Below are 26,491 nucleotides of genomic sequence, written 5' to 3'. Positions count from 1 at the left end.
CACAACAGGCCTTTTTCACTGCAGTTTGACTTGTCATAGTAAGAGAAGCACAGGTGTTGGTGTTCACACCAACAATGGCCCTGTTGTATTCAAGTGTTCCAGTAAGCCATGGCAGTGAGCCAGCATGCACAGTACCAGCACCCTGACACTGAAGCAGCTATATGGATCGCTTCAGGGAATGCAGCAATTGTAAATGTTAGTATTAACACCTGTGCATTTCATGCTTTGACGAGTCAAAAATGTCTGAAAAAGACATTGTTAATGAGATTTACAGAGCAGTAAATGGCTTAAAGAGCATCCGTGTATTAGATGCATTAGATATGGCTGTTCCCAGTTTTCTGCACTTCTTAAACATAATAAGAAAGCTGGTTTCATCAATTGGGCTCAAGGAATAAGAGAAACCTGCATACCACAGTCTGACCAAGTATGATGAGTTCTTGGGGATGAATACACTTAACAGAGCTACTAATGGCAACAATAATAACAACAAAAATCAAAACCCAGTAGTGGTTCGGAGGCAAGTTACTGACCAGCTACATTAATCAGGGGATCTACAGTGAACAGGTTAATATTACAGTTCATGTACATCATTTCTGTCTTTTAAACAGAAAAGTGCACTGCTTGAGGATAGTGAACACCAGTCGAAGAGATTCAACCTGGCAACCCAAAGAGCTGCTCTTATAAATGGCTTATAATGAAGCCATGACGTTAAAGGTATAGTATAGGTATATACAAAGGGTTTATGGTATAAAGCTGCAAGATTAAATGCATCAGCACTTTACAAAGGCCCTATAAATTACAGTATGTGTGGTTTCCTGTGAGTTTTCACAGTCCTCGTGGAAATTTGTAGGATGTAACTTGCAAAAGCATGAACAGAAAATGCAAAGATCAATAATATTTTTTGCGTTCAAATTTGTATGTATGTAATGATGAAAAATCATGTTAAATAGAGAGAATGACCTGCTATATGGAGGAGCTGGGCAGATGACTGTCACACATGAGGTTCCACAGCAAACCGCATTAACACGGCAAGCTGCTTTCTCCAGCCGGTCCCTGCGCACATGGGCACGTCTGTAACTATTTTGGGCAACGTGACTTCCCGTAGGAAGGTACAGCTTGTAGCTGAGATGCTAATGTTTTGACATAACCTCATTTGTGCGGTTAGCGAACAGCCTGTCTTTTAGGAGACGATGGTGTGAAGGAAAGTAATGCGGAAAGCGTCATCGGGACCAGACGATGGAAAGGCGTGGTGAGTGTGTGTGAATGTGTTTCACTAAGCTTTCACTCCCGGGAGGAGACAGTTCAGATGAACAGGCGTGTTCGCTAACCGTTAAGTGAAACCAGCCATGAGCGCTGAGTTAGCTTGTCTCGCCGGTTTCATGCTGACAAATGTTAGCTGATTGCAGGTTTTATGGTGGCTATAACTGTAAACTTCCGTCAGCTCGCCTACAAAATCCAGTCATTTTTCTCATTTTTCTTTGGTAAAACGCCAGTAGCTTTGTGTCCCACTGCACTCAATGATGTAGTGTTTAAAGAGTTAACTTTAGCTGAGACCTTACTTCACCTGACTGGCATCATAATCTCTATCGTCATTCTATTCTGGTATAATGAAATGTTGCATGGCTTCTACTGATGTAGCTAAAATAAAACAAATAAATTAAAGCAGCACCACAAAAGAGCAGTAATTCGTTGTGGTATTTGAGGTTGACTGTTAGTTTTTTGCAGCCTCAGCTCAGTTGACTGTCTTGTGTCTGTCTAGTTATTTATACATACTCATTTCCCTTTCTTGACACAGCACAAAGTTTGCCCTGTGTGCACCGCAAAGCATTTCCGCATCGTATCGGTGCCCATGTTGACCTATTGGGTCGTTCAGACAAGATTCAGACAACCATAGTTTCGGCAATCTGGCAAGAAAACACACTGATAATTTATCACAAATGATATGTTTGTTATTTATGGTATAAATGATCTGATTCTGATAAATGGTAAAATGTGCAGCCCACGCTTGCCAACCCAATTTCAAAATCTGCCCATCCACTATATTTATTAGAAATAGTATCACTGATGTTTTCTGTTTCTAAAAAGTATGGGGTTATTCCACATATTTAAATAGGTTTAACAGCGAACACACACACACACACACACACACACACACACACACACACACACACACACACACACATTGTACTTCTCGCCATTGACCACACTCATTGACATAATGTTGTTTTTTTTACCCTAACCTAAACCTAATTCTAAACTAACTCGTAAAACTAAGTCTTACCCCTAAAACGGCCTTTTTTGAAGATCTGCCTGAAAGGGAGGATTGGCCAAAATTTGTTTGTGTCGCGTGTGAATGACTGTGTCTTGGTAACATCTGCTCGTCGTCAACTAAATATAAAGGACGTATAAAGAGTGTATTTCTGAATGCTGGTCAACAAGGGATTATGCTCTTTTCTAATAACACATAGAACTGATCTTTATAATAATATAATAATAATACTTTTATAATGTAGCGTTTTTTATGTGGTCCTGGTAAGCAGGGCATCGCTTCGTCTGCAGCACTGACTACATTTAAATGTACAAAATATTCAGGTTTTTGCCCTTTTTTTCAAACAAGATAATATTCCTACCAAGCTGTTTACACGGTTAATGAAGAATAATACTCTCATTTCCATATAGCCGTGCATACTCTGCATAACACAGCCTCCCTCTTTCATTCATTCAACCACCGTCTTGAAAAGTCGTCAGTGAGTGCAGTATTTGTGCATAGGATGGCATTTCATAATATTTAAAAGTAGTTGGGTCTTCCCTTTCAACAAAAAATTGGGCTTTGCTTTTATGCATGCATGTCTACCACAGCCTTGCAAACAGCTAGGCAACACACAAACATATTGGATCTGGTTTTATTGTATGGTTTCGATATCAGCAATTTGCAAATATGTAATGCAAGCATTTCTCATCATGTGCCACAGTTCTTAATGCTAACATCCTTGGGATTGTCGTCTTCCACCCTGTCACTTGCAGATTATTAATAATGTTTGTCACAACATTCGCTATGACCCTTTCCATTAACTCTCTAGGAAGCTGACCAGAAAGTTCTACTCCAGCAGATCTGTTGAACATCTTTAATTCCTCCTGCAAAACCATCCTCGATTAAGTGCCCCCTCCTTAAATGTATGTGACTGAAAACTAAATCTCAGCCTTGGTTTTATAATATCAGAAGAGCGCTTAGACAAGCCTGCAGGTAGGCAGAAAGAAAGTGGAAGGAAATAGGCCACAAGTATCCTGTGACATTTGCAAGATTAGCATAATACAATCACCAAAAAATGGTTCTCTTCAACAGATTAAGCTCCTTAATAAACCCCACTGACAATGACTGCGGTGACGCATCCTCACAGAGTTGTGATAGTTCTCTAAATGTCTCTGTCAGTAAAATATCTACTATCCAAGCTCATGCATGTTCCAGTGGTGCTGTGTCATAGTTTCTCAGTTTCAGTGCACAAAGCTTCCTTAAATAGCTTTTACCCTGCCTCCCTCTCCAACCTAAGCAAAGTTGTCAAACTTCAAACTATCCCCTTAAGCAGTTGACCCTACTCCTCCCCAGGTCCTGCAAGAGGGATTTGACACCATAGGTTTCTCCACTTTGTCTCCTGAAAATAGCTCTCTTATGTCTGGTCAAGTACTGGCATTTTTTAAACATGCAATCGTGCAGCCACTCATCGAACAAACCCCTATTCTAACCCCTGAGAACACCCTATTCTAAGAATCTTGCCATTTTATTTTGACTCTGATCTCAAATTTGATAAACAAATAATTTCTGTTCTTAAGTCATCTTTTTACTATTTAAGAGATAGTAAATCCATCCGACAGGCCCCAGTGCAGGCTATCATGACGGGCCCTTGAGCTCCTCAGTAAAGAAGCAAACACGCACACACATACGCACCCATTTGATTAAAACCTTTTTTTTTACTGCATTCACCAGACCCATAATGAGAACCCACCTGCTGACCAACAACAAAAAAAATATATATATTTTTATATATATACACACACACACACACACACATACTACATATACTATATATATATATACACTATATATATATGTATATGTATATATATGTATATATATATATATATGTATATGTTAATCAACACCTGCACCCAGTCCCACCTGTAAATCACCATCCTGCCCTGCAACAGGCTGATCCTCACACGCTGATGGGAGGGTTTACATTTAATAACAGCACACATTGTTACAAATTTGCTCTTAATCACTGAACAACAGCAAAACAAGTAATCCTTCATCAGAGAAAATCTTCATTCAACTGAGTCTTTTTTTTATAGTTTCTTCATAGTTTTTTTTTTGTATGTTTATAATAGTTGCTGACACCATAACAGAGGTGGATGTGCACATTTGCGGATATATATTTACCAACTATTGGAAAAATGTGTAAAGTTTGGGAGATAGTGAATGGGAGCACTGCCATAAGGCACCACAGCTAGGGGCTTGCAATCGGGTGGAGCCCGCGCGTGATACTGTCTAGAGCTACGCCCCTGTTTTAGAGTTAAACAGCGTGTCCGAAACTGATCCCAGCCCAATGGCATAATGGAGACGTTGAGACAGTCCATTTAAAAGAAGTACATGAATGAATGGATAACTTGAAACCAACTGGAATTCAATACCACTTCAGACTTGTGAGTGCTCTGTACCATGACCTGGATGAATGAGTGTCTTCACAGACATGCCACTTCAGACATGAAGGAAATACTGGCTGCTGCACTGTAGCTTTACGGTCAAATACGTGTGTCTTGGAACAGGTCATTCCAAATACTCTGACACACAGCAAACCACAACCAATCACTTCAAACCAGTTGGGCTTGACTGCAGACCTGATCACTTTATTTGGGCTACTTTTGGTAGAGCTTGACCTAATTAGAAGAAAGCATGTGATGCGACCAAATCGCAGCTACATTCGCCTTGAAAGCGTCCACATGATTAAACTACAGTCATGTGCATAATAACAAAACAGATGACGCAGGTCTGCGCTTTCTTGTGCAGCGTGTTTAGTGTGCTGTCAATGTAGATTAATGTGCTCACAGTAAACAGCAACACGTCGGCTACCAGCCACAGGAATAACACACAAAGAATAGGTACACATGAACAGAACCAGCAACATGACCTCTCATCATGCGGAAACAGTTACAATGATGACTTGATGTGTAACTAATTGTTTAAACTCTGATGGCGCCTTTCATTAGACTGATATGTGGCTGCCAATGGAAAGTAAAACTATCCCATATTTATCGATTAGTCTAGCCTCTGTAGAGCTAAGCGACAGTGCCGAGATGTCGACTTTTCTCCTCGGGTTGCTGGCGTCGTCATGTTTCTGAACGAACCGCGAATTGGATCAAATTAAACAGACGGCATGTAAACACATCATCTGTGTTTGTCCTGTCCGTCCGCTGCTCAGCGCGTGCAGCTCCGGTCCACGGTAATCGCACCAAAACGTCCTTTCTTTCGGCTTTTTTCTCCGGTAAGCTGCTGATTCATCATTTATGCGTCGCCATACACAGCATTGCCGTCATGCCTCACACTTCGGCGCAAAGCCGGTTAAACCTGCACCAGTTGAGCAGGTAGCCTCGTCAGGCTCCATTCAGGCAGGTGAGAGCAGAGGGGGGTAGGCGGAACGGCAGGCTGCGATGCTCCGGCGGCAGCGCTGACACTCGCTCACTTTTTTATCTTTTTATCATTTTGGGAAAAAAAAACCTCATCAAGACTAACGGTCACGAGGTGACGGTAAGAACATTCTTCCTCAAATCTGTGTTGTTGGTGGAAAGTTGGTTTTGTTACGCTTTTTTTCCGGGTCTCTGGAAGCGGAAGCGACCCTCTGGTTAAACAGCTTACTTTACGACACTTTATGGTATTTTTGTATCCCCTCGGTTTACTGTAAATATTCGTTGTTTTTTTTTTTTTTTACTACGAGTTTATCGCAAACGTATAATGCTTTATGGGGTGTTTTACTCTCCTCCATAGCCCTCAAAAGTTAATGTTTCTTTAGGAGCTCAGTGTGTTGAAGTCGTACTCAGGTGTGTGTTAGTTTATAGTAACTATTCAATCTCCCACTATCTCCCATGTTTTCCTAAAGCTTGGCTGTGTTTGTATTGCATCCTGTCTCTCCACCCTGGGGCTTTGCACAGAGCCATTCACTGAACTGAACGCCTAAAAGCACTGTTTTATTTACTTAAAGGGTGTCTGATAACATGGAATTTAGACCACATTGTGCAGACAAAACCACGTTTTTACCTTTCATCACCAAATTCACTCAAAAGATCAGATTTACACCATGCCACGTGAAAGGCGATGGCGATTTGCCACACGGGCTTCTGAATGGTGGCTTTGAGGATTTTGTATTGTGCTGCTCAGTTCATGTAAATGTTGTGGCAGAGGAATTGCCATGTTAACTGTGTAACCTGTAACCTGTAGGTAGTGTGGTGGAGCCGCAGAGCGGGCTCCCCTCACCCAGTCCACTAGACCCCCTGCTCGGCCCTGACTCACACATGGTAAGAACTTTCTCAGTGTTTCTGCTCAGCTGACATCAGACACGAGGGTGGCAAATGACGTTTGTAGCAAAGAGTTAGATATAGACAAGAAAGGTATAGAGGAAAGTTTGGGGAAAATATAACAAATATTAGGAAAGGTGCAGAGTCTCTGTTGACAGACGGACAGGCTGAAGTGGGAGTGGTAATGTCCTTCACCTGTCAACTTCAGATATAGACCTTAGAGTTGTGCATGGTTCCCTATGTGCTTGCTATATTTACCCATACAGATGAATCAGTGGTTTTTAGTATTGCAGAAAGCAGAACAAGCCACTGTCACAATCTGCCTTTTTTATCATTTAATATGGGTGCAGATAAGCTAACCAGCTGTATGGAAATGAACCTGTGTTTGAATCTGAACCGACTGTCTGACTTCTTTGCCCCACAAGGACGTTCAGGGGTATAAGTGGGTGCGCTGGCGAGTGTGGTTGTGTCGCCTGGCCGCCGTGCTGTCCTTGGGTCTCCTCCTGATTGTGTTTCACTGGTGCCCACGGTTTGGCGTCCTGGCCCGCTGCTGCTCCTGCCCTCTGGCTTTGGCAGATATTCTGCTATTAAGAGTGAGAAAATGAATTCATTCCTACTCAGATTTAAAACCCATGTGATCCCCAGACTTCATTACTGAAACTGAATTTCTCTCAGCATTACAAGAATTGCAACTGGCATGCGTGTCACTTTTCTAATCTTGGAAGATGTTCATGAGTTTTAGTGTCTGTGGATGTCTGTGTGTGAAACGCTGCTGCAGAGTCTTTTCTGCACTGGCAAGACATAAATTCTCCATAATACTGTATACTTGTGATTGACGACAAGTACATACATGGGCACAAAATCTTAGCAATTACAAGTTTCAATTGGAAATATTGGCCTTTAAAATCCATATCATGTTGTAGTGAATACCTGATCTTGCTACAGCATTTATTACCCATTCCACCTACCATCTGTCTGATTCTTGTGTACTCAGCGGGTGGAACGGTGGATTAAAGTTTTCCTGTTTACACAGTTGTCATATCTGCAAACATCCTCCTTCAAAGGTTTTGTGGGGGAACGAAGCACACAGTATACATATACACCTTAATTTCTTACTTTATACGCGTTGTTTGTGTCTCATGACATTCTGATCACTGAGCATGAAAGTTGGTACAAGATGGAAAAGAGCACCACATGTCACATTCACTGCATTAAAAGCTTCCTGTCTTGATTGTTCAAGTGCCTGTTTTCCAGCAACCACAACTGTATTTGTGTCGTCTTTCCTTCAGGACAGTTTTGGTCAGCACCATGTGGTGGAGGTCCTCACAGAGGAGGTGGAGGAGGGCAGGTCAGCTTCATCTCTGTGTCCGTCCTCTGACAGCATCACTTTTAGCCTCTCAACACTACGTACACATTCGAGAAAACTGTTAAAAAGACGAGAGGAAAATGCTTACTTGGTTTGTCACTTTCAGTTTGGAGTCATTGGGAGAGCTGGAGGACACAGAATGGAGAGATACAGTTCAGCTGTGCAATGAGGAGGTAAGGAAGAAGCCAGCGTTTCAAGTTTTTTAGGCAGAATAATATGCTGAGGGATCTTCTTTCCCAGACTGAAAGTGACCTCTATTGTGTTACAGAAAATGCTGCTCCGCTACTACATGTTTGAAGGACTGCGCTTCATCTGGCTGGACACGAAAGGAGCTTTTTGTCGTGTTAGGTACTGAAACAGGGAAACCAGGAATCTATGGGATCTCACCGAATACTGAGCAACTGTATATTTAGACTGAGACTGTTTTAATTTTTGGATGGATAAAAAGTCAACTATTTTCTGTTTAACCTTTTGATTAATCACAATGTTGAAACCTTCCATCTCTGTCTGTAGTGTCCTCAATGAGGACTGGACCTGCAAGGACCTGTATGGCTTCCAAAAGGGCCTGAGTCACCTGAAGCAGAGCTTGAGGTTGGCAAGGATTCATGAATGGAGAAATAAATTGATTCTTAATCTCAGAGGGTGCTGCTGAGTAATTGGTGATGTGAATGCTTTCAGGAGACGCGTATATGGGCCCAACCTCATTGATGTGCCTGTGAAGCCTTACATGAAACTGCTGTTTGAGGAGGTGAGAAGAACAAGTCTGTCTGTTTTTTTTATGATGGCACTGAGTGTTAAAATTTTATTGGAAATCTGGATGAACTATCAAATTGAACCCACTCCCTATTTTTGTTTCTCTCTTTATCTGCTTCTTTAGGTCCTCAATCCATTCTACGTGTTCCAGTTGTTCAGCATCACCCTGTGGTTGATTGATGATTATATTGTTTACGCCATATGTATATTTGTTATCTCCATGTTGTCCGTCTGTATCTCACTTTATGAGATCCGCAAGGTGAGCCTCTAGTGGGATACTTAATGTAATTACAAATTTATGTGATATGTTGGCGAATGATATTGTATAAACCTTATTTGTCCTTTTACTTCACAGCAAAGCGTCACTCTTCGCAACATGGCCCAGTTTGTGACAAACGTCACCATACGGAGGGACTCAGGAGGTGAGTTTTTATGAATGTCTTCTTCCAGTGCAAATTTCTTCAACTCTCTCTTTGCCTCCTCTTGATGTTTGTGGATTTGTTACTGAGTTGCTATTTAGGGTCATGTGGTTCACTTGGCATTAACATGAGTCCTGCACTAATGTGCTTCATCTGATGAGGGAGGAAAAGTGGTAGATAAAAAATGAAAGTCAGAATGTCAGTTCTACTTAGTAACTATTCAAATGGGGTGAAATCGTGGATAAAAAAAAAGCTTAAAGCTGGGTTTGGTAATGTTAGAGGAACCAGCAAGAGTAAGATAGATTTTGAAAGTATGCAACCGAACAACTCCCATCCCGTCACTTCATGCCCTCTGGGTAAAGCCACTCCCCCACAAAACACGTGAATGCGCACTGCCTGAGTACTGCTGGAGGACGGTTGGAAGAGAGGAGCAGTGACGAGAAGACCGGTTCTTTTAATAGACACACAAATAAACAACTCCGTTAAATGCTGCAGTCACGTAAACACAAGCTTAATAATCCTCAGTCTTTCAGTATGAAGTGATTACCCGGCCTGGCAGTGTGTGTGTAAAGCCACACTGCTTCTGTGTAGTCATTCTGCATTATATCCAGAACTCTCTACCAGCACATTCATTCCTCGTTGTGTGTTTTCTCAGCGGAGGAGTGTGTGAGCTCGGTGGACCTGGTCCCTGGAGACTGTCTAATCATCCCTCAGGAAGGACTGCTGCTGCCCTGTGATGCTGCCCTGCTGGCAGGGGAGTGTCTGGTCAACGAGAGCATGCTCACAGGTGATCATCAAACCTCAGCACCACCACCACCAGGCACCACCTAGCTGCAGAGATTTACCAAATTCTCTAACTTCAGCTGTACGATTATTTGCTCTGCTTTGTGTTAATGAAATGCCGTGACCACTGGGCCTATGAAACCCCTTCAGAACTCACCGTGTTTCCACACTGAGTAACTTCAGAGTTTTGCTGCTGCATTTTTCACTTTTTATCTAAGATTGAATTAAAAAAAAAGCTCTTTATAGGTCGTGTCACATTTCACAACCACGAGGGTAATTAGAGTCACAAATTGGCTGTGAAAAGTGATTTTCAAGATGACTGCAAACCAGTGCTAGTTTATCAGAGGACATCATTAAAAAAGGACTTCATACCATGAAGTACATGATACCAACGCTTATCACAGTCTGTGCCTTCCAGCTCGTCTTCCAGTGAGGAGTTAATGTATTAACCTGTGCTTATCATTACTGTGTCCAGGTGAAAGTGTCCCTGTGCTGAAAACCCCACTGCCGGCTGGTGAAGGGAAGTACAGTGCAGAGACTGAGCGCAGACACACTCTCTTCTGTGGTACTCAGCTCATTCAGGCTAAAGGGGGAAGGCCGGGAGGCAGCGGTGCTGTCGCTGTGGTCACAAGCACTGGTGGGTAACATTTTAGTGAGAGTTAACAGTTAAAGGTAGCCTGTGGAGTTTTTTGACCTCTAGTAGGGCTATGGAGCAGCTTTTGTTAGACCTCAAAGAAATACACAAGTCATTTTGGTGAGTTACACTGAATGGAAACATGGCTTTTGTTTGTTTACAAGGAAACTCCACAGGTTACCTTTAAGTGCTTATGCTTGCGTTCCAACTCAAGCCAGTTCTTGTGCTCCTCCTCAGGGTTTTTCACAGCCAAAGGTAACTTGGTCAGCTCCATTCTGTATCCTCAGCCGACCAACTTCCGCTTCTACCAAGATGCTGCCAAGTTCCTGCTCATCCTGGGTTTTGTTGGTAAGAGCTTTAGCAGAGACCTGACTGTATTTTGTTTCAAGAGTGTATGAAGAAGCAAATGTTATCTGTATCTACAGCTGAGTTACTCAGATTATGTATTTCATGCCTTTTTGACCAACAGTTCGTCAACAATTTAAACATTTTTTTCCTTATTGCTTCAGCGTTGATTGGCACCATTTACAGCTTTGTGGCCCTCTGGAAAGCCAATGTAAGTACAAGCTACAATGTAAGGACCAAATCATTTCTAGCCTGTCTGTATTGGACATGCCTAATACAAATTTAGTGATATTTCTGACATGTGTCTGGATGTGTGTCCAGGTGACTTGGGTGGAGTTGGTGATTAGGAGCCTTGATATTGTGACCATCGCAGTGCCTCCTGCCCTGCCGGCTGCCATCACCACTGGCACTATATATGCCCAGCGCAGGCTGAAGAGCCAGGGCATCTTCTGCATCAGTCCACCACGCATCAACATCTGTGGCAAGGTGTCAGTCTTCTGCTTTGACAAGGTGAGGGGGGGGTCCATCCAGTGCACTGGGTATATGGAAGACAGTTGTGGCCACTTGACATGTCAAAATCGCCTTTCCTCAGAGTACTTTTGTTTCTCCAGACAGGAACTCTTACAGAGGAGGGTCTGGATGTGTGGGGAGTGATGGAGGGGGGACCTGGCGGTTTCGCTGAGCTGGTCCCAGACCCCAGACTCCTCCCTCCAGGGCACATGCTCTCAGGCCTGGCCTGCTGTCACACTGTGACACTGTTGCGAGATCAGCCCCTCGGAGACCCTTTGGAGCTGAAGATGGTCGAGTCCACTGGTTGGGTAAGACACTGTAAAGCTTATTTTATTTGCTTGACTTGGACTGTGTGTTAGATTTTTTTCATGACTCATAATAAAACAATACTTTTTGTTGCTTTACTAGCTTCCTTACAAAGCCCTCATTAATTAGCGAAACAGCAGAAAGTGCAAACGTTTACATTTTGTCTCAACACAAGAAGCCATTCAAGAATTTTGCCAGACTATAATATTCTCAAATTGGGAAAAAAATGATGTCAATCAGTAACTTTGTCATCAGAGAATAAGTAAACAATGCTTTGAATCTGATCAGACATCCTGTGCCAGCTTTTGGGCACTTGCTGCTCTGGGTACTCGATGCTACATGACATTTTGGTCAGTACCACAATAGTATTGAAAAAATAATTGTAAAACACGACTTTCATTTTGGCCAGGGTCACCTATCAATGTGAACAGATATTGCAAATATTGTTATGAAGAAATATGACAGTGGTTTTAAGTTTCCTCCTTGTTCACACCTCTGTGACAATGCGAGAAGCAGGTTTTGTTTTTATGTGTCTCTTTTGCCACAACATGTTGATTCAAATCAGTATCTTTGAATTCTAATTCCAGACACTCCAGGAGCCAGAGGGAGATGGGAAAACACTGGATGAAGAGTTTGGAGGTCACAAAGTTTTGGCTGTTATGAGACATCCAGCTCAAGGAACTGTGAGTGTCCCCATTATCGTGCCATCATAGACAGATCAACAGGGCTGAGCGAAAATGCGATGTCATTTTTTGGGAACAAGGTCTCTCTTCTATGCTTTCGCACTGCGAATAAAGGCACCAACCAACCTACACTGCGGAACAGATGTCGCATCACAACTCTCTTCTTCGCCCTGGACTATGTAGTTTATGTACTGTTGTTTACTTTTGGATTTATTCGAGTTGGTAGCAAGGCAGGTGGCAAGGCGACGCTGCCATCTAGAGGAATTACTGATGAACTGCATGATTTTGGCAAACTGATAGTTCGAAACACAGTCAGGGTATCACAGACAGCATATGGCACAAATCTGTTTGAACATCTTGTTGAATAAATGTTGCAACTGTCGTAAATTTGCATCATTGCCAGTATGAATAGTTCTGATGCGAAACATTAGTAGATAAGTTGTTTGCATTTTCATGTTATTTATACGTCATATTTTTAGTGTCATATAGTGTCATAGTGTCATATTTTGATAATGTGGCAATTGTATGAAATTACCAACTGAATTAGGTGAAGATGAGAAAAAATGGGTAAACCAGCTGTTGCCTGTTTGCTTACTGTGTCCCTTCAATGTCAACATTTGTATGTTGTTTCCAGTTGCATGTAACTGTTATTCTTTCTTTTTGTCATTCTCCCGTCAGTCCACAAACGAGGCGCTTGCCATTGTTCAGAGGTTTCCCTTCTCCTCGGCCATGCAGAGGATGAGCGTGGTGACGGTGACCCGTGGGGGACGCTCGGCTCTCGCTTTCATCAAAGGATCCCCAGAGATGGTGGCTAGCCTCTGCAAAGCAGAAACTGGTCAGTAACTTATTATTGATAAAATGAATAATAGTAATATTATTCCTTTAAAGTGCAAATATTTAACTGCAGTACTACAATTTTAATGATTTGGAATGGAAATCTTTTCACACCAATTCCTGTAGATCAATTATTATCAGTGTCAAAAATCTAACAGGACGCTTTGTGTTTACAGTGCCGGCGCAGTTCTCCAGCAAACTGCGAAACTTCTCAAGTGAAGGCCTTAGGGTTCTTGCACTTGCGTACAAACCATTAGACAAGAACACTGACCTAAGGACCATTGAACGGTGAGAACCAAGTGTATATTTCTGGCCTCTCTGTGGCTCCATCCAGGGCTCCAGACTGACTTTTTCCATGAGTAGCACTGGTGCTCCCTACTGGGACATTTAGGAGCACCACTTAAGTCACATTGCACATTAATTTTTTTTCCACCATAACTGCATTACTGATAAATGCTTTGGTAATTAATAGACAAGTTACAGAAATAACAATGTGCTGTTTTATGTTAAAGGAAAAAATAACACAAAGTGAAGTAGTGCTCCAAGAGAGTGATTTTCTATGGCTTTTTAAAGGGTGGCTCCAGCAACTCCTAAAATCAGATATGACTATCACACACAAAAACGCTGAGGTGTTTTTAGAGGAAGTGTCCCACTGAATAAGTAACCGACATCAGGGTGAGACAGACCACTGGAGAGAGTTCATAAGGTAACTGCTGTTACTGAAAGTGCACAGTGACGTGTGTGGGCAGTTTGTACAGGACTTGTATAGCTCTGCACTGCAGATGGATTCTTTACTTACAGTGGCAGAGCGATGGCTGACTCATATGAGCATGCTCAGCGTGGGCTCAATCCGAAGGTCTGCGTTATATGTCTTGTGTAAGAAACGACTGTGTCGTCAGTTTGCTGCATTTTTATAAACTATGATAATCCAGTCATGGGTCACGTCTCTCGCCCGGAACGGCATAGTTTCACTCCCTCTTGGGGAGGCAGATCTGAGCTCACAGGTGGAATAGAAAATGCTTTGCAAAGCAACAACCACCAAGTCTGTCGCCTATTGAGGAAGTGGATCAGATGACTGAAACCTTTTTTTTTTTTTTTTTTCTGTGGCGACCTGCCAAGGCTAAACGTTAGCAGTGGAAACGCTGCTCCTGATGTTTCACATGACATGTGATGATGATTTAAAAAAAACAAACAAAAAGTTGCACTGGTGCTCCCAGTTATAAAATTTCGTAGCAATGTGTTCAAAATATGGATGCAATGTGACTTAATTGTCGCAGTATGGACCCCTGCCTTCATAGACTCCTTTTTTTCCTATGCATGAAGAGCGTAGTAAGTCCAGTTTACACAATCTACAAGCTACAGCAGTGAGTCAATGCAGCCGTGTGTCTTCCACAGAGGGGAGGTAGAGAAAGACATGCAGTTCCTGGGCCTGCTGATGATGAAGAACTTAGTGAAGCCAGAGAGTGCCAAGGTTATTAACATCCTGAGACTGGCACACCTTCGCAGCGTCATGGTCACTGGTGAGAGATGTTTTTGTGTTTGTATTAACCACAGCCGAATAACGCTGTGCGCCTCCTCTTTATTAAGGCGTTAAGTTTCGGTAATCAATGTTAATGGCATCAGAGTTATTGTCATATCTTGTTTTGTTGTTCTTCACATAGGGGACAACATTTTGACAGCAGTCAGTGTAGCAAAAAGCTGTGGGATGGTGGGGTCGGATGAGAAGGTGATATTCGTCAATGCAACCCCCCACACTGCCCAGTCCATGCCCACCCTCACATTCAACCTGGAAGACGCAGGACACACCCACAGCTCCATAGAGGTCGTCACTCAGGTTGGTCCTCCTCAAACACAATGCCGCAGCACACTGCTCCTCAGTCTGTTTCAGTCCTGGTTGTACTCTACTGCCAAAATATATTTTAGACATCTGGAAAGAGCAGGATTGTTGTATGAGGATTTTCTTTCTTGACATTTCTGTGATGTTACCCTTGAAAATATTTGTCAAGCTGTGGCAGTTTGGATTGTAGCCATAAATAGTTCACAATAGCATACATAATAGGCAAATAATGAGCACAATCATGTCCTACATTTCTAAACGGATGAATTTTGGTTGCTGTTATTGATGCTTTCCTTTTCTCCTCTCAGGGTCTGTACCAGGGTGGGTTTGGCTATCACTTAGCTATTAGTGGCAAGTCTTTTGCTGCCCTCTGTGACCACTTCCCTGATTATCTTCCAAAGGTAATGTCTGTTAGCAGGAATATTCTGACAATGGACTGCACTAAGACACCAATGACACATGCATATGATAACTCGGGAAGTAGTGAAGGGGGCACTTGTTAAGTTGTTTTATAATTCGGTTCAAACAGAGGCATTACATTAAGAGCATGGGGGCAACACATGAGCACCGCATAGCAGTGCTAACCCCTGAGCACAGTGGCTCAGAGGTTAGCACTCTCACCTCAGACTGAGAAGGTCCCGGATTTGTTCTCCTCATGTGTTTTCCTCCAGAGCTCTGGCTTCCCCTGCCATCAAAAAAATGGAGGTTAAGTCTGGCACTGTTGGTCCCTGAGCGCTGGTCTGTGGCTGCCTACTGCTCCTAATACTTAGGATGGGTTAAAAGCTGAGAACGAATTTCCATATGGAGATCAATAAAGGATAACTTAACTTAACAGACTCCATTTTCATTTGAAGAACAAAGATGTCCGTCAAATCAATGGTGGTCAATTGTTTGCCAACAGGGCTCTTTTTCTGACATGCTGTCATTGCAGGTTTTGGTGCGAACCGCAGTATTTGCACGCATGTCTCCTGACCAGAAAACCCAGCTGATGAAAGAGCTGCAGAAACTGAAGTGAGTCCAGAAGGATGGGAAACACAGGGGAAGAACAGAAAGAAGATAGATAGATGGATGGATAGATAGGAACCTACTATATCTAGTTACAGGAGGAACTACAGCTTAGAGCACATCCCTCAGCTGTGGTGGCTGCTCCACTATGTGAAGCTGAGGGCAATATTATTAAATTCAAATAAAGTAAGTAATAAATAGTGAAAATAATGTTTAAAACAAGCTTTGAACTTTATTTTGCTCTCATCAGAGTGGAGAAGCCTATGAAGTACTGTGGGGTACTGAAACTCAAAACCAGTGGATGGCGTATTTGTGAAATCCACACAAAATGTTGCACAAGCAGTTAAGGCTTCCCATAGTTTCAGGATATTGATATGATTCATGTATAATGTATAATCACAATCGTAGTGTTTGTCATTTTTATCATATATGTATTTAAACACTGCTGGACAACACTGGCTACGACCTGACTCCAAATAAGACGCTAATTATTCGTCAAACCCCTCTTCTATTACCACAGCTACCGTGTGGGCATGTGTGGGGACGGGGCCAATGACTGCGGGGCTCTGAGGGCTGCTGATGTGGGGGTGTCCCTATCTGAAGCTGAGGCTTCAGTCGCTTCACCCTTCACTTCCAAGACTGATAACATCAGCTGTGTGCCGCTGCTTATCAGGTGAGGAAGTTGAAAACCAGGGTGATGGTGGATGACGTCTTTTGAAAGCAACCAAACCCGTAATGCTTGTGGTGCACCACCTGCAGGAGAACAAATAATCACACATTCTTCTTCCTTGTCTGCGCAGAGAGGGCCGATGTTCTCTGATCACCTCCTTCAGCCTCTTCAGATACATGAGCCTGTACAGCCTCATTCAGTTTTGCTCGATCCTCATCCTCTACACAGTGAGTAGCAGTGGAGCGCCTCACACCCTGGATCAGCATGTTGCTGCTATTCATATTATGAGGCCTGAAAGTGTTCAATGAGATTTAGAAACGATAAGAATAAATGTGCAAAATATATACATTTGAACACTTTTTGGCTCAAAATCTGTACCAAAGACCCGACAAAGGGGAAGCTCAGCTTGTTTCAGTGCATGATTACAGCCTAAATCACATTCAGTGCAAACCTTATCCTGAATACATCACTTCCTAAGTAAATGCACGTCACTTCTGCTCTCATGACGGATTCTTCCCTCGCCTGCATTGCTTAAAGAACTCCCAGTGAAACGTGACTTCTTGATGTGTGTTGTCCAGGTGAAGACGACCATGGCTGACCTGCAGTTCCTGGTCTGTGACATTTTTCTGGTGACTGTGCTGGCCATCATGATGGGGAGAGGAGGCCCCAGTAAGGAGCTGCACTCCCGCCGACCCGCAGCCAGTCTGCTGACTCTGCCTGTCCTGGGCAGCCTCTTCATCCACACCTGCATGATCATCCTGGGCCAGTTGGCTGCACTCTTCATCACCACCTCACAGGACTGGTCAGTTAAAAAAAATATTGCTTTGTATTTTTTGCTAAATTCACTTAATAGAATAGTAATCGGATATCTCACGTGATGCACTTTAATACATTGTAAAACTTACCGTTTTTTTTTTAGGTATATTCCACTCAATTCCACAGTGTATGGAACAGCCAACCTACCCAACATGGAGGACACTGTTGTGTTTTCCTTGTCAGGTTACCAATACATCGTCATGGCTGTGGTGGTCACCAAGGGCTACCCTCACAAGAAACCTCTCTACCACAATGGTGAGTCATCACAAATGTCCGAGGATAAGGATAAGGATTTGGAGTTGGAAGAATGATGCATGCTGACAAATTGGCCGGATATTCATCGTTGTCAGATGTAGTGAAACTAGAACCCTGAACTCAGAAGTGATGTTTTCTCCTCTTGTCTTTCCAGTGATCTTCCTCTGTCTGCTGTTCGTCCTTTTTGCCCTGATGACTTGGCTGGTGTTGTATCCTGGGTCTTTTGTTCGACAACAACTTAAGCTGTATGACATCTCTGATATGGGTTTCAAATTGCTCCTCGTCGCTGTGGCTGCTCTCAATTTCCTCATTTGTTTTGTTGTGGAGGTAGGTGATGATATGAAACTTAAATGTTGCCTCATAGGACAATTGTTTATCTACGTTTACATGTTAAATAGCCACATTAGCTCCAGCACCAACCAGTTGAGACGCGTGGCAGTCTGTGGATAAAACTGATGTTGGGATTCTCCATTATGCCTCACTTTAAATTAATATTCCAGCCAAATTGTATCCCTGAAGATCCACAACAGGCTGTAAAAATGTCCATTGCAACTTCCCTGACCACTCCTGCATGTTCAATACTTTCAAAACACTCATCATCTCACCAGAACATTGCTGGTGTGGTGGGTCAGTGTCGGCTCTCTGCATCAGATGAACCTAAGTCTTGAAAACAATACGTCTGGATATCCTGAAACCTCAGCTTTAAAAGCAAAGCGCAGAATTTTGCACCATAAAACATTCAAATTTCATTGAAATATACCAAAGCATTGCCTCTGGATCAATGGAGCAGCACAGATTCTTGAACATTTTATTTGATAAGCTGGGTTTTCTTTCATATGAAGCTGTCATTTCCTAATTTCATGACATGCTAGAAGGTTCCTCTCCTCTACACACAAATGTCATCAGTCAAGTTTTTTTCTTTACTAAATGTTTCTACATAATTAGACTAGAAAAAATGCACAACACAGGGTATCCAGTGTAGAAAGCATTGAAACAGATACCTTCTGCTTACCAGGAGAACATGGGTGATTGCATATGTCTCTGAATTCCGTGTAGCTGCTTCAGTTTCAGAGTTCTGGTATTGTGCATGGTGGCTCACTGTCATGACTTATAGTGACACTTGATTGATACTCCAAATGGACAATTTCTAAGTGTGGTATATTCTTAAAAGCCCTTGCTGACTGTACAGTTGCTGTTTTTTCCAGGTGCTGATAGACGTGGGTATTCTGAACTGTCTGCGGTTGCTGCGTGGGAGACGTCAGTCAAAGAAACAATATAAACGTCTCGACATCCTTCTGTCTAACTCCCCATCATGGCCGCCTCTTAATCAACCCCTGTTCCCCACAGATCACACAGTCATCTACCTTAGATAGCATCTGCTTTGCCCCCTGTTGGACACTGTCAGTCACCCAAGCCAATCAATGTGGATGTCTGAGCCACATCCCCAACCAGTGCAAAGTCATGTTTTACCTGTATTAATAAAAACTATATTTATGTAAACTATAGCATGTGTGTTTTGTTCTGTCAAGTTGCAGCATTGTTTAATTGTGTGCTCTTTGGGGTGTCACAGGACCACACTGTGCCAGTGGGTTTGTATGTTTTAGCTAATAAAAGGGTCAGTTGAGCCAAATAACATCATTACGTACCCCATGACTGGAGATTTCTGCCTCCTCCCCAATACAGTGGAGTAAATGGAATTTCATCTATGGTGCTCAAAGCCTTGAAAAATTACACTGATAGTACTCAGCATCAGTATCTCTGGATCATCCACACATCTCACTGTGTGAGCGGCTTTGCAGAAAGCACCAGCCTATTTAATGAACACGTGTCAAAAAAAGGCATTTTTTGCAAATCATTTTATTAAATCAGTATTTACAGGCAGTTTGTGTTCTGACTCAGAGCTCAGCTAAACCATCTGTCTCCTGCTCTGCTGCTAGATTTCCTGAACGAAAATCTCTTAGTTTTCCGTCAGATATATTCGGTTTCTTGAACTACAGTACTAAAATCAACAACCAGGAAGTCAAGATGTGATGCAGGAGGCACAAGCTGAATTCAACTGTTACAAGAACTTTTCTATTGATGATGTGCACCACTGAATATGGCTTTATTGAGATCTCTGGACCAATAAAGGTCAAAGACTCTGAACACCTATTGGGCACAATGGTCCTGGTCAGCCAGGTAATCACTACCTCTCTGGTTCACATACAGCTGTGTCTCCATGATCCATTTCAGCAGTGGACCATCAGTTACTGAACAATCACACACAGGGTGATGTTATGGTTTCTTCTGTGACCCAGACGCCAACAGTCAAGACCAAAAACAAAACAAACAGGGATTCATTCGTCTTGGACATTATTTCAGTCACATTTCACTGCACACTCAGCAACACTGCTTCTAACAAAGTGCCAACCCGAGCTTTGATATGGACATTTGCTGTTTCAGCAATCAAACCTGCCGCAAAAATACAATCTTAGTTCATTTCATTCATTCAGTCCCGTTCACTTGCACCTGAGTTCCTACGTACTATATGTCAGTGAGAGATGCGAAGAAACGAGCGCACTGGTGACAAGGTGGAGACATGACCGAGAGGCTTGTGAAGTACAGCAGTAAATCCCCCCCCCCCCCTTCTTGAATTGCTGCCTTCACATGATACCATCAGAATAAGCTGATGTATGGGCTGATTTTAAAATGGGATTTTGGTTCATTTCAATTAAAACACTGCTCTGACACTGCTGCCATCTCATACAAAAGGCAGAAAAGCTACTTAAAAATGGACTTAAAACCACAACCTCCTTTTCATTTGTCTTTTTTTTGTTTGGTTTTTACTTTTAAATAGAAATAATGATGTGACAGTCCAAGGAAGACAGCTGAAAAGCTTAAATCAAAAAACATAGCATAAACAAAATTTGACAGATACACAACTTCAACACACATGACCCTTACCCTCCATTTTTAAAAACAAATGGCAATTTACATTAGGGATGTAGTGATGATGCTAACAGCTCAAGTTACTGGGCAGGTACCAGTGAAGCATTAATGGTGAGTTCACTGTGGGAGACCTGACACCACAAGCTGCAGCCCAGGGTGTATGTGTTTAAACCGTAAGGAGCAACCAAAACATAGCATTTTAGACCATTTCATCAACAAAGGTGGAAAAATGTTTTTGTTTCCTATTTCATAAAAACTGCAGATATGTTTATTTAAAAAAATCTCAATACTAAATACTGTTTTAATGAAAGGGTTCTTGGGGGGTGTGTGTATGATGTGAAGTACTTTTATCTGTACTTGGTAGATATCAGAGCATCCCTATGTCGATTATTAAAGACAAGCAAGAAAAACAAAAAGATAAAAATTTGCCAGCCTACATCTGAAAAATTAAAAACATTTAAAGATGTGAGAAGTGATATCTGGTATTATTGCTGAGGAGAAGCTGCTGCCAAAGTACCAGCTCATCTCATTTTGCTATGGCCCATCACTTCTCCTCTCTCTGCCATCTTTTGTTTAAGTCTTTGCTTCCGCCTCGCAGGCGTCTTGAGACGGAGCAGCTGGGCACTGAAGGAGGAGAGAGATGGAGGTGAGGGGCATTTCTTAAAGGGATCATCACAGTGAGTCCAGAAGATGTCCATAATCACAGTGTCAAACACTCTGGAGTGAGGAGAGAAGAGAGCACATTTCCATTTGAATTTCTCCTGGAGTTCCTCGTTCCCTGTCAGTTCTACACGACTGCTAGTAGGAAGCTGCAGTGTGGCTGTACTCGCAGCCCGTCTCATAAAATAGAACTGAAGGAAGGAAGTTTTAAGAATACACTACTGTCTTTGCTCTCAGGTGGCCCTTGATCTCTCTCCTCTCAATGGCTGGGTGGCCCCGGGGCCCCCTTATCTGTGCTGTCGGAACCCTTGGGTGGCGTCTGGCTGCCCGACAGTGTGATTGTTTGATCGGGTGTCCTCTGAAGGCAATGCAGAGTTATTGCGCCCAGGCCTGGCAAAGAAACGAGAGACAGGAATAAATTAGAGACAGCAGCTTTTCACATGTGCCAACCGCTGGGCTGACACTTCCTCCTGAGCTGTCCTAATTACAGGATCCCATAGTCTCACAACAGACAGGCATCCACCCATGATTTTAGTCATAGTGTTGCCTTTTGATTTTAGGAGAGGATTTTGTTTTGTTTCTTCACTGTCTGTTTTTGTTATATTCACTCTGACACAATCCACTGCCATTCAAATCCAACTGAACACAAGAGAACCATTCAACCAAGTTCTGCGAAGTTGTACCAGGTAGCTTTCTAAGATTACTGCTACGCTTCACTTCCTGTCACTCAAAACCCAATCAAACCAAGACAAAGGCAAAAGCAATGCGCTTCTGCCAGCTGTGGCCTATAAATTGAAAGTAACGCACCGGGAGGGCAGGTCACCAAGGCTCCTCACCACCCTGCTGATGGTAAACCATAACCTGAATTAAGGTGGATGGAGGGATCGAAAAATGATGCCTATTCATTTGCTAACTTTCTCTCAGTTGGATACTTAGTTCGCAAAAAGTGAAACACAGTCTTCAGCACAACATAGTATTTACATACTGTGAGGGCCTTCAGCAAGGCCTTATTAGGCTGTGAGTAAAACCTCTAAGCTGTCAATATTTGTGGATTATTACCTGTCAGTGTTGGGTTTGTCCTGAGGCGTCTCTTCTGGGCAGGCACTGCCCAATATTCTCTTCCTGGCCTCTGCGTACTCTGCCTCACGCTGGGCAAGAGACTTAACTTGTGGTGTAGGCCTGTTCTGATTCAAGGGTGATCCCAATGAACCGTTACTTGCTGGCCGCTTCAAAATGCGTATCTGAGGTGGGGGTGCTGCTGGCAGAGAGTTGTCTTGTATCACCATGGTTGTCTTCAATGGAGACCGTGGAGAATTATTACTGGACTCCCTAGAAACAGACCAACAGGACACAGTGCAGGAAAAATCAGTGATATGACAGACAGGAAGAGACCTTTACCTTGAAGAGGGGGCGGCAGTGCCAATAATAGCTTAGATGATGCATGCATGGCCAAAAGACTTATGACAGAAATTCAAATACATTTATTACTGATTCAATTTGTCGCTGCTTATCAGCAACGTCACATACTTGGTACAATGTGTCTTAAGACAATTTCTGAATTGCTAGGCTCTGCTCTTGAATAACTAAATTTGATCATTAATAAAAATAATTAAGTGGATCAAATCAATGCATCACTTGAGATAAACTGGCTCTTGGTAGTGGCTCTTAATGGTTAAAGGTTATGTTCAGATGTGTACTTTTACAGGCAAACAAGACACATTAGCAAAACGGTATAGTTATGAATGGAAATTGAAGGAATTATTTTAAAAAGTCAAAAACATGGGACATATTTCTTCCAGTTTCAAAGCCTTACTTTTCTTTCTGGCTGATCCTTAGCTTCTCTTCTAACCGTTTTTCCATTTCCTGTGGGGGAAAAAAACAGTCCAAAGATTCAATCATGTCAACAAACCACATGGTCAAATTGATCTGGGGTAGGAAGCGAAGTGCGGCAGGTAGTAAGTGAGGCGGACAGTGGATGGAAAGCAGGATTCAGTTACAAGCTATTTATACATGTGTAGGACAGCTGCCAAGTCATAACAGAGCGAGTGCGCAGTTAGTTAACATTAACCGGCTGATGTTGCCAGAGGAAAGTGTTCAGGTAGATTGACGTGCATTTAAAAATAGCTTTTCATCCTGAATAACCACAGGAGGACATGGTTTAAAAAAAAAAAAAAGATGTGCAACTTCAACCTGGCAAGCTGCTAACGTCCTGACCAACTTCTTCTCAGAGCCACGTTCTTGACGTCATGAGCCTGCGATAGCCAAACTACCCTGACGATAGCTAATGTTAGCTAAATGTTACCAACTCGCCAGTCTGGCGACATAACTAGCTCCCTACCAGGCAGCTAACTGGCATCATGGCCGAAATTGTTGTCCAACAACAACTTGGCCTCGTGAAGTACAGGAAATCACCAAGTTAGTTCAGCAAGCTCACATCACAACATCGATAGTTAACGTCAGGCTCCATAGAAAATGTGCTAGCTAAATAGACGATAATGTAATAGTTAGCGTACCCAATTTAAAAATATGATAAAACAACTGTTTTTGCAAAGTTATCTTCACTTTATTGTGGTCAAATTTCGACGGTCCACGCTGATTCATGAGCTAGTTGTCGTCTAGTCGTCTACAGAGTGGTTCGGTTAACGTTAGTCGGTTTGCGGGGAATAGTGACAATCAATGTTTAGGATAAGCGTTTTTAAAATCGCGTTATAAAATAAATGGTCAAGTAAATTTAAGATTAGGGTGGGTCGTGAAAGGTCCTTCTGTTGTCTTGTGCGAGGTATACATTTGCCAATAAGTCATTTTAAACCATCATTCAATAGACACATTTTCCATGTTAGCCATGCAATACAAAGTTAGCATAGCATTAGCTCACGTCAACCTGTATTTAAGCATTTCAACAGAGACTCTAGTTTCGTGGGTTTAGCTTGCGTCGTGTATATTCGCCAGTTGGCAATAGTTAACTAATGATCAGATACATTCGCGTTATTTCAGGCGTAATAAGTTAGAAACAGCAAACGTCACTTGGCTAGTTAGCTAGCTGGCTAAATCCATGTTAAGCCAGTCGCACTCGCTAAGGTTAGCTACTTGACGTTAGCTCGCCAAGTTTCTTAAAGCTAACGCTAGCTTTAGCTACATTGTTGGCCCGCGGTAGTCATTAACATAGCACAACGTTATTAGAACTTCTAAAAAACAGCCATGGTAATACAAAAAAAGCTACTAAAACGGCATTCGCCTGAACTGAAGATATATTGAGCCTTTCATTTATTACCCCACTATCAGCAGCTTCCTCCCAACTTTCGGATACCTCCTCATCCATGTTTCATTTTGCTCAGACACGCTGTAGAGTTAGCTGAGCTTCTTCAGATCCGCCTCTCCGCTGTCCACAGCCTTTGACATCACACTGACGGATTTCCCCACAGCCTGATGCCACTTTACACAGCTGATTAGAAATGGCCAGATGTGGCTAGCGGTTTTTTTAGTCGAGTGACAATAAACGAGGAGGAAACTCAAGCATTTTGCAGGAAAAAGTAGCAGACGTCTTTTACTGTTTCCTCTGAACACGCTACAGGTGTGTGAACTGTGCTCAACACACGAGCGCTGCGACCGCTTCCTTATTTGCTGCGGCCACCCCTGCCGGTTTCGAAAAGCCTCAAACATGGCCTCTGATCGAAATCTAAAAGTTTCAATAATTCTGCTGTAGTATTTCTTTCCTGGGATCATGTGGATGTGTTACTACGAGGCAAAGCCATGGTAGTTTAATTGCATATCTGCTAAATTTCCATACTTGTATTCTATTTACATTGCACAGATATTCACCGTAGCCGTTTTTTTTTATGAACCTGTGAACGCTTTATGAACAGCAGTTTGACTACACGTTTTCCAGCTGTGGTTCATCCTCCTCTATCAGGTCATCAGATTTCTGAATTACAAGAAATTATACTGCAGCATTTCTTTTGATTTTTTTTAATTTTGCCATGTATCACGTGGTTAAATGATTAACCCCAAACCCCAACTTTTTAAGAACATCAGAATAACAGTATTTTGGAGAGAGTGTGCTCTGTTAAGCTATGTCGTAGGCACAGTGTGAACAGAGGTGTGAAAGAAAAGTTGCCTTCCACTGAGATTTCTCAGCCAAACCTCATATGTAAATGTGAGTATTTTTACTCAGTGCTGTCACACGTCTTTGATCACAGGACGTGTAGTACACTACAGTGTAATCGTATATATGCAGCAGGATAGATGTTCAGCTTGTACACTGAGAAGAATCACACAGCTGTGTCCTGAGACTCTTGCATCACCATCAGTTTAACCTTGATCACACCTGACAATGATTACACAAGTAATTTGGCTTCTTCTATGAAGGAACATCATTGTGTGACACTGACAGCGAAATAGGCCTAGCTTTTTTTAAAACCTCTTAAATATGGCAAGTGATCTAATGATTTTGGCCACCACTGTATACATATGTATGTATGTATGTATAATCTGGGTGATGCTGAAATCTTTTCATTCATACTTCTGATTATTGCGCACTTGTGATCTGATCAGAATGTAGCATCTGAGTCAATTCAGACTCAGAGATTTCTATAAACAATCATGGCAGTCTTGAGTCTGGCTGAGTGGCAGTTGTATTTAAGGTTCCAGAGGCGAGCAGTCTGCTGAAAGGTATCAGTCACACACTTCCAGAATTGTATCTCCTTTTAAAAAGATGTTGTTATTTCCATGAACATTTAATTGCTATTTTGGCCATGATTGGAGGATTATTCGTAGGACGGTTGGCACATGAAAACAAGGTTTTATCAAGCATTCCCTCAGATTTCAGTCCTGTTGCAATATGGCTGTTTCTGTTTGGACACATGAGGGCAGCGTGGGTTTGTCAGACCGCAGCTGATGTTGGAGCTCCAGTTCAAACTCAGTCAGGATCACAGTGCTGTAGGTTGCAGTGTACCTGGACTGTGTTTTTAAATCACTTACATATAAATATTTATGCCATTTGGCCCTTGTTGTAATCACATGTACGTAAAGCGATGCACATGATGGGATGTAATCATCAAAAGTTTAATAAGATTGCAGTGTGAGTGCAGGTTGTTTTCATAATGAAAAAAATAAAGAAAAAAATT

General features: G+C 42.4%; 2 protein-coding genes across 4 annotated transcripts; one reads left to right on the top strand and one right to left on the bottom strand.

The window, feature by feature from the left end:
• The first annotated feature begins 1,136 nt into the window (after positions 1-1,136).
• Positions 1,137-19,301, top strand: atp13a2 (ATPase cation transporting 13A2). Of its 2 annotated transcripts, none has more exons than XM_041945359.1 (29): positions 1,137-1,249; positions 6,488-6,564; positions 6,990-7,157; positions 7,854-7,912; positions 8,037-8,103; positions 8,199-8,278; positions 8,444-8,521; positions 8,609-8,678; positions 8,808-8,942; positions 9,039-9,105; positions 9,758-9,889; positions 10,361-10,522; positions 10,757-10,867; positions 11,029-11,075; positions 11,186-11,374; positions 11,476-11,682; positions 12,268-12,363; positions 13,042-13,198; positions 13,374-13,485; positions 14,593-14,717; positions 14,859-15,031; positions 15,343-15,435; positions 15,966-16,045; positions 16,560-16,712; positions 16,840-16,936; positions 17,288-17,511; positions 17,629-17,780; positions 17,935-18,107; positions 18,986-19,301. In XM_041945359.1, exons 1-29 carry the CDS (start codon positions 1,237-1,239, stop codon positions 19,151-19,153), a joined length of 3,465 nt encoding a protein of 1,154 aa, XP_041801293.1. In that variant the 5' UTR covers positions 1,137-1,236; the 3' UTR covers positions 19,154-19,301. The 2 variants fall into 2 exon arrangements, with proteins under 2 accessions (XP_041801293.1, XP_041801294.1); XM_041945360.1 differs by lacking the exon at positions 1,137-1,249 and adding an exon at positions 5,587-5,800.
• A 303-nt stretch (positions 19,302-19,604) lies between these two features.
• Positions 19,605-24,956, bottom strand: szrd1 (SUZ RNA binding domain containing 1). 2 transcript variants are annotated; one of them, XM_041945362.1, is made up of 4 exons: positions 24,676-24,956; positions 23,182-23,231; positions 22,428-22,697; positions 19,605-21,758 (listed from the first exon to the last, which is right to left on the bottom strand). In XM_041945362.1, the coding sequence occupies exons 1-4, from the start codon at positions 24,685-24,687 to the stop codon at positions 21,656-21,658; spliced, it is 435 nt and encodes a 144-aa protein (XP_041801296.1). In that variant the 5' UTR covers positions 24,688-24,956; the 3' UTR covers positions 19,605-21,655. The 2 variants fall into 2 exon arrangements, with proteins under 2 accessions (XP_041801296.1, XP_041801295.1); XM_041945361.1 differs by having other exon boundaries at positions 24,640-24,954.
• Positions 24,957-26,491: the final 1,535 nt, after the last annotated feature.

The sequence above is a fragment of the Chelmon rostratus genome, chromosome 10 (assembly GCF_017976325.1).
Source record: "Chelmon rostratus isolate fCheRos1 chromosome 10, fCheRos1.pri, whole genome shotgun sequence".
In the NCBI taxonomy this organism is placed as follows: domain Eukaryota; kingdom Metazoa; phylum Chordata; class Actinopteri; order Chaetodontiformes; family Chaetodontidae; genus Chelmon; species Chelmon rostratus.
This window is presented reverse-complemented; position numbering and strand designations above follow the sequence as displayed.

Coding starts and splice junctions, on each gene's coding strand:
- atp13a2 (XM_041945359.1), top strand. Junction 10,523..10,756: donor CGCTGTGGTCACAAGCACTG/GTGGGTAACATT, acceptor GCTCCTCCTCAG/GGTTTTTCACAGCCAAAGGT. Junction 11,076..11,185: donor TGGCCCTCTGGAAAGCCAAT/GTAAGTACAAGC, acceptor ATGTGTGTCCAG/GTGACTTGGGTGGAGTTGGT.
- szrd1 (XM_041945361.1), bottom strand. CDS start 24,687: ATGGATGAGGAGGTATCCGAAAGTTGGGAGGAAGCTGCTGATAGTGGG. Junction 23,232..24,639: donor AGGAAGCTGCTGATAGTGGG/GTAATAAATGAA, acceptor TTTCCCCCACAG/GAAATGGAAAAACGGTTAGA. Junction 21,759..22,427: donor GACAAACCCAACACTGACAG/GTAATAATCCAC, acceptor TTTCTTTGCCAG/GCCTGGGCGCAATAACTCTG.